We start from the raw sequence: 18344 nt of genomic DNA on the forward strand, positions 1-18344 counted from the left end.
TCTTTAGGAAACCATTATGAAATAGTCTATTATGTTTTTTTTTCATCTTATCTTGGCATTTGTTTTGTTTGTTTTTTCATATCATGATGTATGATCAAACAACTTAATCTTACTTGAAAGGATTCATTGTGCATAAAAATCATTAACAACAGAAGATGGTAGTGATCAAGGTGGGAAAAATCTTTCATCAAATGGTAGTGTTCAAAATCTATGCAGTCATCAATTTCATACATTTTAAGTTTTTTATTAATGTACTAAAATAATTTAAATGTTATTGCATGTATTAAACTTTGTGTTCCATCCATATTGGAACAAATTATGTATTTATAATATTCAGTTTATGAATTTAAGTTCGTTTTTATTTCTTTTAATATTTTTATTTAATGATAATAATCAATATTAAAAGAAAATTTTAAAAAATAAATTTTTTAATTTAAAGGCATTTGTACCTAAAAATGCCTCTAAATGTCAAAATGTGACGACGCTTTCTACTATAAACGCCTTCAAATTTAACAGCATTTTATGATAAAAATGTCACTATTTTTTTCGACACAAGAATAGGCTATACTTTTAGCAGTGTTTTTGGTAAATATTGCTAATTCTTTAGTGATATTTATAAATGCCTCTAAATATGAAAAAAAAAAAAAAAAACGCTACTAAAAGCCTAATCCCTTGTAGTGAAATGATATCATGGATGTATTGTTTGAACATAGAATGGATGCATAAGGATATCAATCAGTAGGAAGGACCACAAGATATTTTGAATGGAAAGTTTATCATCATAGTGAAACATATATACGCATGATCATAGCTTCTTGTCCATCTTTTTTTTCGTTTTATTTAACTCAGTAATGCATGGGTATTAGATATTGATATTGGTCTGCATTATTTATATTTTTCATGTATCTTCCATTGATATTTTTAATCTTGACAAGTTATTTCTCGTGCCATCTCATCTCTTTATTTATGCCTATAACTTGTGACTCACGGCAGTGTGGCCTAGCATAGGCATTCAACAGAGAGAGACTAAAATAAGAGGGAGATGTTACCCAAAAAAAAAGGACTATCAATCCATCATCGATCCAAGCCAGTGTGTGTGGCACTGAAACGATTACATTCTCACCGACAGAATTGGGACCATGCAATTCAAATGGATACAACTGGCTTGTTCAGCAGTTAAATTCATGCATTGTGATCTTTTTAGCTTTGCTGTTAAATGTTCATCAACCCCCTTTTCACAGCTCCACGCCAAACTACATGTCTTGGCTGCCACTGTCTAACCAACTCTAGCTATAATTCATTACTCACCGGTAGCTAACCTTTATAAATGCTTTGGTTGGTATAATTGGTTGTAACTATTTAGGGATGTTTCTAGATGTCCTTGGAATATCGCTTTGTTTGTTATTTGAAACTCCAAAGTATAAGATGAAACACTGTACCGTTGGAACCTGATGTCTCCGCTCAAATCTCCCTTCATCCTTATCACTTGAATCAAACCCAAGTGGAAATTAAATTTTCTTAAACCTCTCATCAAAGAGGTAAGATATTTTATCATGGCCCCTTTTGGGGCCCCTGGGAACTAGATCTTGCAAAAAAGGATCTGGACCTCCAAGTTCAAATTCATTGCTGATTTCTATGTAGAAGAGATTAAAAGTTACCTGAATTTGGCCCAAATTTGGTCAAAAAGGTCCAAAACCATATCTAGGGATTAAACTTTGGGTTTGAAATTAGAGAAATAAAGCCTATCATATAGTCTTCCTCGCTCAACAGGATCAATTTCTTCACTCCTCTCTCCTCTGTCTACTCTTCCTTCCTACTCATGTGGATCTCAACTGAAGATCTGTTTTTGACATTTTGTTACAATCTCCCATGGTCTTGGTTTTGGTTCATCATAATTCATAATGATCTAGATACATACATATATATATATTTGTGATTTGGGCTATGATTTATTTGTTTGTTTTCACTTTGCCTAATTAATTAATTTAATTGATAATGATTTAAAGTAATTAACAATTACATATTTATTCAAGGCAAGAATATTATTTATTTAGAAGTGAATAATAATTGTATTTAATTATTTTAAAAGAATTATTTCTTGAAATAAAAATGTATCCCATAAAATAAATTTATTAAAAGACACGTAATAATTTTTCAAGACCAATCACATGTTAATATTATAGATTACTCACATATAATAAATTTTTTAACAAAACTTTGATTTTACGTATTTATATTAGATTAGTTCACAATCTTTATTGGAGGAAATTTTACGTCTTGTTGAAAGCACTCATTCAAGGGGATGTTTTAAAATGTCATAAAAATAAAACATCACCTTGTATAAATATATATATATATATATAATAATTTTATGTATTCCAAATATATAATTAAATAAAACTATTCATCACAAACAACATATTTAATTGCATGCAATAATAGCTCTTATATATGCTAAATGGCAAGATGAATAATACATAATCAAATTCAATTGTCTATCTCCCCCCACCCCCCCCAAAAAAGGAAAGAAATTGACAGAAAAAATTAAAATAGTATGTAATCCCTAATTACCATAATTAGGGATTACATACTATTTTTAGCTTGGTTCTTTCGTTACTCAGGGATAATCCCTTTTATATTTAGGACACTTTGTTGTATAAATTGCAAAATACACAATTGAAAATACAGGAATTGTTTTTTTCAGCAGAGGGAGAATGACAAGAGGAAAATTTGCACCTCTAGTTCAACAAATTCTGGGAATAATATGTTTGGTTTTACTATGGAATTTAGGTAAACAATCTCTCTATCCCAAATTCGAGTGTTTGATTATTTCTGTAGCATATATATTCACTGATAAGTTTTCTTTTCTTTTTTTTTTTCGTTCAGTGGCATGGACAGCGGGTGCTTTGAACACACCAGCTTGCTTGGGACCCTGTTCAGCATTTCCCGACTGTAACGAAGCCTGTACTAGCAAAGGATTTCCAAAGGGAGGTGTGTGCATGGGATTTCGAAATTCAACTCTGGCCTGTTGCTGTACTAGCTAGAGCCTGAATCCACCCTTTTCATTTCCTTTGCGATCATTTACATGTCCATAACCTAAAATAAATAAAATACTCGAATCATAATAAACTAATTTTCCTCTAAATTTTTAATATATATTACATTATATATATATATATATGTTTGTGTGTGTGTGTGTGTGTGTGTGTCTCTTGAGGGTTTCTCTTTCTTCTTGTTTTATTCTTTCCAAATCAGAAGAGTTTATCTTTTCTGACTATTCGACAACTTAACGGAGAGCTTTGCCTTGCAATCCTCGCATAAAAACCAACCAATACAGTCCCTTCCCTTTTTTTTTTTTAAATCCCAATTTCAAAACAAGGGAAAAAAAAAATCCTGAAAGCAAATGTTGACTAGCTTCTGTTTCATTTCCATTCATTTTCAAAAAGCAACAGCGGATATAACTTTCAATGGATTTATTCAACCACCGTTGAAAGTTACTATATAGGAGTAATAAAATATTGAACCACTAAAAATGTTCTACAAAGTTGGATGTCGTGTATGATAGCATTAACCATACAAAAAAAGAACACACACACAAAAAAAAAAAGAAGGGAAAACCTTCCATTATTGCAGTCCTCCATCTTTAGACGAGGTTGTAGACTTATTCAGTCAAACTTCTTTGCTTAAAGTTTCTCCAAATTGATAATGTTTTGCATTACTTCAGTTAAAGTTCCGCAAAAAAAGCTTTGTATAAGGGATGACATTTTCCTTAAATTAAGCTAACTTTTTTATATTTTATTTATGTTAGCTGTGCTTCATAATTTATCTTTCAAAATCAAAAGAAAATCCATTTTAAAATTTTTGGAGTTTGAAAGTTGAAAACAGACAATAATTTTTTTGGAGTAGGGATGTTAATAGGTAGGGTGGAGCATTCTTATCTTTATTTTCGGATTTTTATATTATATTCATTTATGTACCTATACTAATAAATATTTTAAATTTATCTTTATTTTTATTTACACGAATATTTAATGAGTACGTGTAATTCTCATGCTCGTAACTTTTAAAAAAATAAAAAATAATTTTTATTTTTTAATATTTTTTTATTTTATCTTGTATATTTAAATAATTTTTTACTAACATATATTTTTTCAATAAAATATATTAATTCTAATTAATCTAGCATAATAATTTATATTATTTAATAAAAAATATATTTACTAAATATATATAAAAAATGGGTACAGGTATAGGGTAGATACTCTATTACCTGTCATTATTCTCATACCCAATAAAAATTTAAAATTATATCTATTTCTATCCTTATACCCATAATATAATACATATTTTTATCCTCGTTCAAATGAAAAATTGAATTCTTCATTGAATATAGATAAAATTGACATCTCTATTTTTGAGTGTATAAAAATGATTATGGATTAAAAAAAAAAGTGAAATTGAGAGGCCAATAGCATAAAAAAATATGCTGGTAATTTGACTATGATGATGACCTATACCCACAATTGAAAATTCCAAAATCAAATAAAAATTGAACCAATTTATGTATAAGGAAAGGGATTTGGGAGTATTAATTGGCACTCCCATCCAATATCAAACTAATAGGTAGCAAGCTGGAGTTACAAGTGAGAGTATGAAACTTGGCAGAAATAGAATGGGTGTTCCTTCTCTTCCCCCAAAGTGCTTCTTCTTTCTTGGTCTTCTATGCTTGGCCATCTTCTTCAACATAGGTGAAACATCCTTACCCATACTGTATATACATCAAGTTTATCATTAAATAAATATACATAATTTTTATTTCTTTTTCTTTTTATGATTTGGGTTCCAGAGAAAACCAGTGCAGCAGATCGTCCAAAGGAATGGCAAGCAGTGATGGGGCCATGTTCACAGTTCAAAGATTGCAATAAGTACTGCCTCACCAGTGGATTTCCTTTGGGAGGATTTTGCAAAACATTGAATCCAATTGCTCCACCATTTTGTCTGTGCAAATACACGTAGCCGCCCCCTACCAACCTGCTGGGATTACAACTTCAAACTAGCTTCACATCATGGCTTTGAGATCGTCCCCTATTTCTCTCTCAATAATAATTCTGCATTTGAATTCAGAATTTGACAAAAGAAGAAATAGATCAACACATGTGGCTTTTCATATATACTGTTATTTTTATGAAAGTTTCTTTGATGAAACTTTGGTTAGCATTTTTTTTTGGATGAATTATTTGATAGTAGTTTGATTATTCATGATTCTCACCGAAACGCCAACGCGATCTCAGGCAGGTCCTAAGGCAGGTTGGCTGGCACCGAATTTGTCCAACCTGATCTCTTTGACAATCCCAATTAATGTGGATTTTCATCACATTTGACCTTTGTCACCCATGATCAGATATGGGCCCAAAGAACTTCACTAATGTGATTCTTTTGATTTAGTTGGAAAGAACCCATATTCATATGCGTACAAATCAACAATACAACTTACTAAAATTGATTCTCATTGTTAATTATATAAATTCTTTTTCATAATTTTACTCGAATAAAATTTTGGGTGATTCAATATTTTCAATTTCTAGTATCAAAGGGACTTTAACCGAGTCAATATCATTCACTAGTTAGTATTTAAAAATTTTTTTTTTTTTTAGATTATTGAAGAATTTAAGTCCTCAAATATAGCTGATATTTTTAGTTTTCTACACAAACTTTCACAAGTCAAGTTCCTATGATTAGCTCTACTACATGGGAGAGTTATGTTGCATGTGTATTAGTTGTATAGGATTCCATGCTTGTTAAAATTACAACTATCTTAGACAGTAGTGTGTATTAATGTATATTAATAATCATTAAATAAAAAATGTACTACTTTCCAAATTGTCAATATCTTTTAATGATATCATCGTAATTTAAAAATAAATATATATAATTTTAAAAAAATTAAAGTATAATTATTAAAAAATTTTAATTCAATTTAATTAATAAATATCAAATTTTATATTAGACATCATTTAAATGTATTTTGAATGATTTTATGCAAGTGCATTATAAAACAAATAGAGAAATGGAGTCCTCATCAAACAAAATTTATATGCTTACTTTATAAGCATAAAAAAAATCTTTTTAAATGTCATATGTCAATGTCCATCAACAAAATGACAAATAATAAGGATATTTTATATAGGAATAGATGGACAATATAGTCCAAAGTCGGAGATGAAACAACATTTGACATATCATCCCATAATTGCACATGAAGTCGTCCATGGCCCCCGTTGCCACGTGAATATCTTGCATAACAAAACAAAATAAATATTGTCAGCTTGCAGTTGCATACGGACGGAGGCGAAAACACCCAACGCCCCAAGTAAATGTAACGATTCGAATATTTATATTATACAAAATATTAAAATTTATATATTGATATCATATTTTATATAAAATTTATAAATCATATAATTTATGATGAGATAAAAATATAAAATATAATTTTTTATTTTATTAAATTTATATATAATATTATTATAATTTTATATTTTTATATTTTATATTTTATTTTTATATCATATTTTAAATCGTAAAATCTAAGTAAAACTCCTCCATCAGTCCTTAGCTTTCAGTAATAATCCAATCCCCAAGAAACAAAGATGAGTCAGAGTACACGTGGCATGCCCTGCAAGTCGGTCAGAATTCGAAACATACCACCTTCAGTTTGGATTTTACTATTGGCCGAGTAAAAAAAACAATAAAGGCTAAGGTTACGTCAGTTTTGCATTGACACGTAGCTGCAATTTGAGACCTCCGCCGCTTCGCCCACGAATCCTGAAAAACCCAATACATCCTCTTCCAGTCTGTCCTTTTTTTTTTCTCTGAAAATTTGTTGGGAGAGACAAAAGAAACCTCTTCTCTCATTGGTCAGACTTCGGAGCTTCCAGAGTTTTCTTTAACAATTTTGATTGTCTCAACCCAAATTTTCATTTAACTAAAACTTGCTGTTGAATTAATGTATCATATGTATATAGGTTCTTTTTTTTTTTTTTTTGTTTTGAATTTGACGGCACTAACTTCATTACGTCGGCAAAATATATGTATTGAGATTAAAGTACTATACATACGAAATACGATTTCTAGGAATTCATTTTCCCACATCAGTACTTAATATAACATATAAAGGTTTTAATAAAAGCCTACAGGGTGCCGTTGAGGCTTTGGCCGGTCAATGGATTTTGATATTGATATTTAGACTTAAATTTTATTATGTATGAGTTTTAATTTAATTTTATGTTGAATTTATTTAATTAAATATTGATTTGATATAGTTAATTTATTTATTTGATTAATTTATTATTTTTATATGAATATAATATTTAATTATTATAATTTTATTTATAATTTCATATAAAAATATTAAAAAATTCTCTCACATTTAATAGTTAAGAATTAAAGTGCGATTTATATGAGCTTATTGAGATGTTTGTTTTCAAAGGATAATACATCTATGATAATTTTTATTAGAACTTAATGAAATTAAGTTTCTAAAATTAAAAATTTTTCACTAAATTCATTGATTGAAACATATTTAGATGTTGTCTAAATTGTACCGTAACAGCTTTATCGAAAGAATCACTTATTATTATTATTATTATTATATAAAAGTTCTCCACTTCTTTTTATTTAAGAAAAGAGATTCCAGTGAACCACAATAATTTATGCAAAATTTTTTTTCTGTATACAAAAGATAGCAGTAAATTTTGAATCATGTCTAGTGGCAGATCATAATTTAGAATGTTCATTTATAATACATACAAGAGATTATAGATAGAATGTTAAAATAATATATTATTTTATTATAATAGTAAAAATTCTCATATTTTAAATAAAATATAATTATATTATTGTTAATATTATCAAATACATTATTCTTTATATACATAATTAAATAATCATTCATTTAAAAATCACTTATTCAACTAAGAATCACTTATAAGTTTACTAATTTCTTAAAAAATATGTACCAAAAAAATTTTAGAGTATTCATGAAATTTTTTCTTCTTTAAATTTTGTATCTTTCAATCTTAGTAGTTCTAAATGCTTTAAACTTTAGACACGTCTCTGATCATGTCTCACACCTCAAAGTGTGGAATAATTAAGCAAAACTAAGAGTACTAGTAATTTATTTAAAATGAGAAAAATGAATGAATTGCATTAGAAGAAGAGTCATAATTGCAAACTGGGGCATGATTAGAAAAGAGCAAAGAACTAGAAAACTGAAAAAAAAAAAAAAAAGGGGTATAGTGTCAACCACTTGCTATTCAATTTTGCACTTGAAGGCTGAGGCACCGCTGCTAGGCACCATTCAAGAGGGAACGCATAGCTGATTGCACAAAATCCGGAGTGAGGAACTGAGAAAGTAGCGGCACGAGGTTTTGTTTTTGTTGTTTTGTTGTTGTTTTTTCTTTTTCCTTTTGATCTCTCTCTCAAAAACTGTCCCCTTCTCTCCCAATTAAAGTCCGTTGTCTATAATATATAAGCCCAAAAAACGATCTGAACTTATCTTCAAAAGCAAAACAAAGAGAAAAAGGAGTTAGAAATACAATTGAAACTTCCTCTGGAACAAACCGCAACCTACACATGGGTGCTTTAACTTTCAGAGGTTTTGCACATGTGGGTGTCTTCAAAAATGGTCTCTTCATCATCACAAGGTCTTCTCGCTTGGCTTCCCGGTTCTTATTAATATTTTCTTTTCCTTTCGCTGCTATATATGTTCATTGGCAGCCGATAGTGTATTGGTTTCCTGTAGTTTAATTGGGTGTTGATGTTTTCTTCTTCTTTGGTGTTATTGTTGTAAAGAATTGTTTGATCGGAGCCTCTAATAATGGTAGAATTTATTAGTAATTAATCATAGTTTAGTGAAGGGTGATGGTCGGTTTCTTTGACGGTAATTTGGGGTAATTGTTTATTTATTTCGATAGAATCATAGAATCAGATGCTTTCAGTTGCTTCGCTCTGTTGAGGTTCAGATACCCAAAGCGGGCCCTTTTTCACTCTTTTGCTTCCTTAATTAGATACAATCTCTCCTTGCACTTATCAGTACACAGAAAACTCTCCCCTTTTAACTATTTATTTTCTCTCTCTCTCTCTATATCTAGTACTCAAAAGGGTTTCAAGTTGCATATTTTTAATTTTTTTTGGAACAAAAAAAGGGGAAAAAAGAGAAATAGTATCTGAAATGAAAAGTAAACAACAACAGCTGCGAGGTGAAGATCTGCATGCAGGGGATAGAAATGAAGCAAACCCTTCAGAGTTTGATGCTGTTGAGATGGAAAGAGGGATGGGTACTGAAGAAAGAGAGATCTGGCTTGACCATGAACAGCAAGATGACTTTCTTGATGTTAACGATGCTTCAATTTTCTATGGCGATTTCCCTCCTCTTCCTGATTTCCCTTGCATGTCTTCTTCCTCGTCTTCTTCGTCGACTCGGGCACCTGTTAAGGCCATTGCATGTTCTTCTGCTTCTACGGCATCGTCTTCTTCTTCCGCGGCTTCTTGGGCAGTTTTGAAGTCAAATGCTGATGAAGATGTGGAGAGAAAGAACAATGGTTATTGTCATCAACATCAACATCGTCATCATAATCATAATCAACATGATCTGGTGGATGGAACACCAGCAGCGTTATCTTCCACCACCTCCATGGAGATTCTTCAGCCGCCAGATCATAATGTCATGGATGGTGGTGTTGATTGTATGGATGTTATGGAGAATCTTGGGTGCATGGATCTGCTTGATAACAATGATTTTTTCGATCCATCTTCTATATTTCACCATGACGATACTGGGCTAGAAGAGTTTCAGAAAGAGCAAAAGCCACAGCAGGAACAGTCGCAACAGCTGGAGCAAGAAGCACAAATGATATATAGTAAAACTGAAGATCAGACCCAAGAAGAGAAAGCTTCAGATGATTTAGCCATGGTGTTCTTAGAGTGGCTAAAGACAAACAAAGAGACTGTTTCGGCAGAGGACTTGAGGAGAGTTAAAATCAAGAAAGCTACCATAGAGTGTGCTGCCAGGCGTTTGGGTGGAGGAAAAGAGGCCATGAAGCAGTTGTTGAAGCTTATTCTTGAATGGGTTCAAACTAATCATCTGCAAAAAAGACGCATCAAAGAATCACCTTCCAGTAATAAACTTGATCTTCCCTATCAATACCATGACCGTTTTCAAAACCCTAACCCTATTCCAAACCCTACCTTAAACCCAAACCTGAATTGCAATTCTCTCCCACCATCTGAATCAAACTCTTGTTTTTCTCAGCCACCCTGGATGCCACAAGCAGCATATGTAACCGAGCCGGCAGCAGCGGTGGTGCCAGGTTTTGCACCAATGGTAGGGTATATGGGTGACCTGTTTGTAAATGGAGCTCCTAATATTAATAGCCATCCTTACCAGCCTCCAATCGATTATCAAATGCTGGAATCGGCTCAAACATGGCCAGCTTCACAATTTGCTTTTGCTTCTCGATACAACTCATTTCCTGACAGTAATCTCCATCCAGCTCCTCCTCAGCCATCTGTTTTTCCTGTATATGGGAATCAATATCAGTATCAATATGTCCACGGGCACAATAACGACCAAAGGTTAGTAAGGTTAGGCTCATCAGTTACAAAAGAGGCAAGAAAGAAGAGGATGGCTAGGCAGAAAAGGTTTGCATCACACCATAGAAATCAAATTCATCACAGTAATCAACAAAGCCAGCACCAAAATCAGAGCCTTGACCAACATGCAAGGCTCGTGAACGATAACTGTGTGGTGGCAGCCCAAGCCAACCCCGGAAACTGGGTGTATTGGCCATCGGTTGCTGGCGGTGTAGCTTCAAACCCTCAGGTTCTGCCCAGTGAGGTTGCTATGGTGCATCCTGTGGATCGACCAGTCATGCAAGAGCAGACTTATCAGCGGCAGGTGGCATCAGATAGATGGCAGGTAGGTTCTTTGATCTACGATCATCTTTTTTTTTTTATTGTGATGATCAGTTTCATTACTTTTTGGGTTTTGTAATACTGATGCATGATTAAGAAAGAACATTAAATGTAGATATGTAATTAAAGATGATGTTTGCATTTTTGGGAGTGTTTTAGGGATGGAAACCTGAGAAGAATCTGCGGTTTCTTTTGCAAAAAGTGTTGAAGCAGAGCGATGTGGGCAATCTTGGAAGAATAGTGCTGCCAAAGGTACTCTCTCTTCCACCTCTTACCACATTTCAGAGAATATATGTAAGCATTAATTTCTATATATGATAATTTTGAGTTTTTCTAATGATTACAATTCTTTTGTTGTTGGAACGGAAACAGAAAGAAGCAGAAACCCATCTCCCAGAACTAGAAGCAAGAGACGGGATCTCCATTGCCATGGAAGACATAGGAACGTCTCGTGTTTGGAACATGCGCTATAGGTATTTTGAAATTTAACTTAATAATGCATATATATATATATATATATATATACTTTTTTAATATGATTTCCTTATTTCTCTTCCTCACATCAGTTCTAAATCACCTTTTTTTCCACTGCCTTTGTTATTCTTCTTTCTCTTTATGGAGTTTCAGATTCTGGCCAAACAACAAAAGCAGGATGTATCTCCTTGAAAATACAGGTGCAACATATTAGAGTTTTCTTTTATTATTATTATTATTAAAAGGTTTCTAGCATTTATTTTACTATATGCTAATATTCAACTATTTTTTATATTTTTATTTCAGGGCATTTCGTGAGAACAAATGGACTCCAGGAAGGAGATTTCATAGTCATATACTCAGACGTGAAATGTGGCAAATATGTATGTACATTCTCTGAACTTCTTCCTTTTCTTTTTCCTACTAATTTTTAAAGGATATCTTATGAAAAATAAAGCAAATGCACCTCATTACAGTTGATACGAGGAGTGAAGGTACGGCAATCAGGACCAAAATGGGAGACCAAAAGGCCTGCAAAATCGCAGAAAAACCAGCTTGCAAATTCTCCAGCTGCTGCCATTAATGGTTCGTCGTCGTCACCTATCACACAAACAATAAAGTACTAGGGGAAATTAAAAAGAAAAAGAAAAAGAAAAAAACACAAAGATGTTGCGTACCTCAACAAACCATTGCCACATTTCCTTCATGCATGAAAATGAATGGACAAGTGGGCGGTCAAAGATCATCTTTTTGGATCCCCTTGGATAGGATTCTGATCTGTCCTGCCACATTGGTTTCCCGTCAAAATGCTAGCGTTGGAATCCCAACTGCCGAGACAATTAAGGAGTTTTGGGCGACATTACGTTAAAGGCTTTTTACTGTGGTTGGCTATAGGAGAGTAATAGGAATCACAGTTCCACTGATCTGACCCACCCCTCTCTTGATTTCTCTGATATATGTACTACGGATTTTCCAACGTGTATGTTGTTAAAGTGCAGTCTTTACTTCACGCTAATACTATTACAGAGTTTGTTTACAAAAATTATACTACTGCTATTAACAGTACCCACAGTCTCGTATTGGGTTTATTAGCTTTTCCTATATCGAACGTGAATATATGAAAGAGCTTTTCCCAGTATATTGTCTGTTGGGTTGCTGCGTCTGATCATATCAGATGTTTTTGCACAATTCGCGTCTATCAAATCAGTTTGTACAAACCTCGACGGATGGAAAAAGGTTGAGAAGTAAATATATAACTGGGAAAAAAGAAGCCATCCAAATGATTTGGCCGTGCATTTAAGGTGTCAGGAAATGTAGACAACTAATTCAGATAGACCGAGCAGACCAATTCAAATCATATATAGAACCCATTTGGATCAGTTCCTACCCAATTACGTAGCTAGAAAAAAGATTAATACAAATTTGAGCTTATATATTTTCTTTCACTTCTTAAAATATTTCCTTTATTTTTTTCATTTTTACTTTTGATAGGTCATGACAATATTTATTATATATTCTTCCATGATTTTTCTGCTTTCTTTCTTATCAAACTATGGATCCGAATGATTTTTTATGGCTTTGCACCAACTGAAGGGAAGACTGAGATCCATTTGTTTGGGCTTTATTTTGCTATGACCAAGATGACCCAAAGTCCTCTTATGTCACCCTAATTAGGCAGACAAGCAGCCTCAAAAGTCACGACGATATTCAGTAAGAGATAATAATAATAACAACAATAATAATAATAATAATAATAAAATCCTTTTTCTTTTTATAATAAGACAACAACCAGATTAAATTATCTAAATTCACTCAATAATCAAAAGCAGGGTCAGTTTATTAGTAGAAAATAACTTCACTTTTCTGCCGCTCGAGGAGGCACAGGACATCACATCAAACTGGCTATGAAGTTTTGAAAGAGGTGTATTTCTTGATTATTTTCAATTTATTCAGTGATTATGAACAAAATATGATGACAACTTCAGGCGAAAATGCTAGAAATTTTTCTATAACGTTAATGAACTAACATCATCTTTCTGTTCAAAGTACTTCTAACTATTAGTACATAGTTTGGTTCCCTCATTGATTTAAGGTCACACTTCTGAGTTCTTACATCATTTGACTATGTTCTTTTTCTGTTTTGCGTCAGCGGAGAAAACTGGAAAGTGAATTAAAATAGTGGTTGTGGTTGCTGTAAAGTACCCTTCTTTCCATGGTTGCTGTAAAGTACCCTTCTTTCCAGACAATGGAACTTGTTGAATGAGTAACTTCATTAAAACTTTTTCTTCCATCCCATGATTTATGAAAATTTACCCCTTACAAGTTATATGTCATGATTTATTTATATAATCTTCTTCCATGATCTTTTGATTCATCTTGAAAACATATCTTTCTTTTGCTGAATTTCAATCACTTATTGCAAACTTTACATATAGAAACCACAGTTTTCAACCAAAATGGGGAAAAAATAACTAAAATACTAAAAAGAGTTTTGCAGCTGAACTAGGGTGGAGTGAATTTCTTTGTATCTAAAACATAACTGCCTGGTAAATAAAGTTATTCTTACCGAGTACTGACTATTTGGAAGCTGGTTTAGCATTGGAAGCAGATGAGTATAGCAATGAAGATGCAGAAAAGCTTGTACTGCTGCTTTGGGGATATGAGTTTTGTATCATTGATGGTGGAGGCTTGCTGTTTCCTTGATGATTACATTCCCAAGAGCCGTTGAGAACCATGCTGGTTTTCATACACTCCTCCCTCTCCTGCTTTATTTCCTTTAGCATTGCTGCTACATCTTTCATGGTAGGCCTATCATCAGGGGAAGGATTTACGCAGAGCAAAGCCACCCCTAAGGTCTGCAACATTTCCTCAATCTCGGATTCAGGCCTAGCTTGTAAGCCGGGATCTAGCACTTCAATTCCTCCTCTTTTCAGTCTGACCCAATCTACAATGTGGAGTCCATCCTGTATGGTTGGATCAATTGGCTGCTTTCCTGTTAGCACTTCTAACACAACAACTCCATAGCTATACACATCACTTTTTTCTGTTATTTTCATCATATAGCCATACTCTGCAATCCACCAAATATAAAACAACATGAGACTTGCCACTGTGAAATTAGTGATATTCATAAGTTGGTGAAACATCACAAACAGGACACAATTCCTAGAATGAAATAGGAAAATAATGAGAGAACTGAGAAAGATAAAAATAAAGTGAAACCATACATGTTTATCATATCACGTATTGTGCAGTATATAAGAATGTGTACACACTATGCCAGCATTAGTTAATTTGGTCATGATATATGGGTTAGTAAATATTTTATTCTGCAATCAGTGCTTGCAAAGTTTATGAGTACAAAAAATTTCATTTTTCATATCTGTTGACAATTATCGCATGTTCTTGAGAAAATGAAAATTTCCTTCTTTGCTAGGTGATAATTCTGATCTGAAAGAAATTTTGAACTAACCTGGAGCAATGTAACCATAGGAGCCAGCAACCGTGCTAGAAGACCTAGCAAAATCTCCATTATCAACAAGCTTGGCAAGTCCAAAATCAGCAATATATGGTTCAAACTGGGGACCAATGAGAATGTTGTTGGCCTTAATATCCCTGTGAACAATGGGAGGAACGCAGTCATGGTGTACGTAAGCCAAACCTTGAGCTGCCCCCAAGACAATTCGATATCTAAGTTCCCATTCTAAGCAGCTACCACTGCGATCATGAAGAAGACTACCCAAACTTCCATTTTCCATGTAATCATACATAAGCAATCTTGTGCTTCGGTTCCAACAGCATCCTAAGAACCTGACTATGTTTTTGTGACGGATTGAACCAAGAGTTTTTACCTCAGCAGAGAAGGAATCACGAACTCCACCTATTCCAGTTTTGTCATTATGACAATCATATCCTGCTGCCATTGTCGTTGGCCAAAGCTTCTTTACAGCAATGATTTCCCCATTTTCAAGTTCTGCACGATAAACAATCCCTGAACAACCCTTGCCAACTACATTGGCTTCCACCAAACATTTCAAAACTTGATCAACTGTGAAGTTCAACTTCTGGAATGGAGTGAATTGCCAAGGCCATGAATCCCCTCCGATCTCAGAATCATTATCATCTCCTATCATCTTCCTAGCTCTAAAGACCGCAAAAGCCCCAAAGATTGCTAATGCAATGGTCAAGGTAACAAGCAGTGCAATAGCTATTTTAAGTTTTTGTGACCGTCTGAAACCACTATCACTTTGCGTACCAGTTGCTGAAGCATTGCTGAGGAAGCATGACTCGTGGCCCTTAGAACATAGCCCTTGGTTTCCTGCCAATTCTGTTGCTGATAACTGTCTAAACAACTTGCTATCTGGAAGATAGCCAGTGAAATTGTTGTAGGAGATGTTCAGAGAAACAAGATTGTCAAGCCCAGAAAGTGCTACAAGGTCACCTTCAAGCTTGTTGTGTGAAAGGTCCAATATGGATAGCTTGTTCAGTGCAGAAATTTGAGGTGGGATTACCCCAGATAGTGCATTCCAGCTTAGATTCAGAGCAATATCAAGAGCTTGAATGTCAAACAATTCCTCTGGAATTGTGCCAGATAGTGCATTGTTGCTAAGATCAAGCAACTGAAGATTTAAACAATGACCAAGAGAGGAGGGGATTGCTCCAGAGAGAGAGTTTCTGCTAATGATAAGTCTATTAAGTGAAGTAAGTTGGCCAAAACTCTGGGGAATCTGTCCCTTAAACCGATTAACAGAAACATCCAATACCTGAAGTCTCATAAGAGAAGATAAAGAAATAGGCAAAGAACCTTCAATGGTGTTGTTGCTCAGGTTCAACATCTGCAACTGAGTGCAGTTACCTATCTCATCTGGCACCGAGCCACCAAGACGGTTTTCAGACAGATCAAGGAAACTGAGGTTGTCGAGGGACCCAATCTCTTTAGGGATCCCTCCACTGATTCTGTTATTAACAAGCCGGACTCTGACAAGGGAACTGCAATTACCAATCTCCAGAGGGATCATGCCCGAAATGTCATTAGAAATTAAGAGAAGCTTTGTTAGATTTTGAAGGTGAAATAAACTGGATGGCAAGCTACCAGTGAGTGCATTGTGTGATAAATCTAGAGCCTCGAGGCTCCTGCAACCAGCCAACGCTGGTGGAATGCTTCCTTCAAGTTTGTTCTGCCATGCAAAGTAGACTGTCAGCTTCGTTAACATCCCAAGCTCTGCTGGAATAGAGCCTGATATCTGATTAGTATCAAGCTGTAACTGCATTAGGCTTGTGGCATTAGATAGAACTGGTGGAATAGTGCCGGTGATGTTGTTGTTACTAAGCATGAGCTCTTGAAGATTTGAGAGGTTTCCAAATGACTGAGGTATGCTACCAGAAAAATAATTTAAGGAAAGGTCAACAGTTACCAAGCTTTTGCAGTTTCCTATTTCCTCAGGAATACTCCCATCAAAGTTGTTTTGCCACAGCAACAACTTCTCCAGCTTCTGGAGCTTACCCAACTGTGGTGGAAGTGACCCAGAGAGATCATTCTCATACAGATACAAGTCCACAAGCTCTGAACAGTTGCCAATGTGTGGTGGAACCTCACCTGAAAGCATAGTTGTATATACTGATAGACTTTGAAGTTTGCTTAGCTTACCTAGTGAAACAGGAATTGAACCAGAAATTTTAGTATCAGCAAGACCCAGCACCTTCAGGTTCTGGCAGTCTCCGAGCTCTTCTGGAATTTTTCCTACAATGCCCTTGTTCCCTCCAGCACGTATAACTTCCAGATTTAACAATCTACCAAGTTCAACCGGAAGATTCCCACTTAAATAGTTATCAAATATGAGGAGATTCTTAAGGCTGCTGCATTCACCAATCTCTGCTGGGATCTCCCCAGTGAACTGGTTGGAATTTAAAATCAAGTCCTGTAGATTTTGGAGCTTCCCAATACTTAAAGGAATACTACCAACAAGACTGTTTGAGCTGACATCAATAACGGTTAGTTGCATGCAGTCTCCAATATTAGGTGGGATTGTTCCAGTGAGATTAGCACCAGAAATGACAAGCTTTTGGAGGGAAGGAAGGGACGAAAGATTGGCAGGGAAGGGAAGAGCTAACTCAATAAACTGGATATTGATTTCAATGACAAAGTTTTTGGTAGAACAAGTGATGTAAGACCAGCTACATGGGTTGGGGTCTGAAGGATGCCAGTTGGAGAGTGCTGAAGGAGGTGAAGGGGAACTGTGAAGCCAAGATCGTAGTGCAATAACTTCATTATTTGCTGCAGAAACAGCATATGGTAGAAGTGTAAAGAGGAAGAGTGGTAGAAGGTGATAGTAGCGGTGAGTGGTAGAAGATTGCCTTGGCATTGGCTTCTGCTTGTAGTTTTTGGACTGCCTCGGCATCGTCATCGGCATTGGCATTGACGACTGCCTCAAATCCCAAACCAGTCTTCTTGGTTTTGCATTGGGTCTCACTGTCTCTCTCACTCTCTCTCCCCTTTTGCTTATCTAAAACTTACTCTACTTGAGCTTCTAGTTAAATTAGTCTATTACTATTACTACTAGTCTAATACTATGGTTGCTTTGCAGGCAAGAAAAAAAGGTAGATAAAGAATGCTTTAAAGGTTTGGAACCACACCACCATCACTACCTTCACCTCGGGGTTCTGTTCTTTGCTTGTAATCTTTTAATCTTTTACATTTGACTATGTTTTGTTGGATTACTCATGAGCAGATACACCATGTGTTTTTGCATTGTTTTCCTCAGAATGATTAGTAGAATGGGCTGGTTTATTCTTGATAATTGAGCCAAACCTTTGAGGGCAGTCAAGCAGCTTTGATTCTTTTCCTTTTATCTCAAAGAAGAAAAATTGATCTCAAAATTTCATGAATGCTGTTTCCA

At 34.4% G+C, this 18344-nt stretch overlaps 3 protein-coding genes across 4 annotated transcripts; 2 read left to right on the forward strand and 1 right to left on the reverse strand.

Annotated features, from left to right (window-relative positions):
• The first annotated feature begins 4637 nt into the window (after positions 1 to 4637).
• Positions 4638 to 5211, forward strand: LOC149512848 (defensin-like protein 37). Its single transcript, XM_089750980.1, has 2 exons — positions 4638 to 4748; positions 4847 to 5211. Exons 1-2 carry the CDS (start codon positions 4652 to 4654, stop codon positions 5014 to 5016), a joined length of 267 nt encoding a protein of 88 aa, XP_089607106.1. The 5' UTR covers positions 4638 to 4651; the 3' UTR covers positions 5017 to 5211.
• A 3344-nt stretch (positions 5212 to 8555) lies between these two features.
• On the forward strand, positions 8556 to 12484 carry LOC111306457 (B3 domain-containing transcription factor ABI3-like). 2 transcript variants are annotated; one of them, XM_089750316.1, is made up of 6 exons: positions 8556 to 10978; positions 11134 to 11226; positions 11347 to 11447; positions 11596 to 11648; positions 11755 to 11831; positions 11925 to 12484. In XM_089750316.1, exons 1-6 carry the CDS (start codon positions 9233 to 9235, stop codon positions 12072 to 12074), a joined length of 2220 nt encoding a protein of 739 aa, XP_089606442.1. In that variant the 5' UTR covers positions 8556 to 9232; the 3' UTR covers positions 12075 to 12484. The 2 variants fall into 2 exon arrangements, with proteins under 2 accessions (XP_089606442.1, XP_089606443.1); XM_089750317.1 differs by having other exon boundaries at positions 11602 to 11648; positions 11925 to 12200.
• Positions 12485 to 13749: 1265 nt separating this feature from the next.
• On the reverse strand, positions 13750 to 17947 carry LOC111306154 (uncharacterized). Its single transcript, XM_022904059.2, has 2 exons — positions 14921 to 17947; positions 13750 to 14518 (listed from the first exon to the last, which is right to left on the reverse strand). Exons 1-2 carry the CDS (start codon positions 17862 to 17864, stop codon positions 14025 to 14027), a joined length of 3438 nt encoding a protein of 1145 aa, XP_022759794.2. The 5' UTR covers positions 17865 to 17947; the 3' UTR covers positions 13750 to 14024.
• Between the last annotated feature and the right edge of the window lie 397 nt (positions 17948 to 18344).

This window comes from Durio zibethinus, chromosome 21 (assembly GCF_047325235.1).
Source record: "Durio zibethinus cultivar Kanyao isolate XHJ-2024 chromosome 21, ASM4732523v1, whole genome shotgun sequence".
Lineage (NCBI taxonomy): Eukaryota > Viridiplantae > Streptophyta > Magnoliopsida > Malvales > Malvaceae > Durio > Durio zibethinus.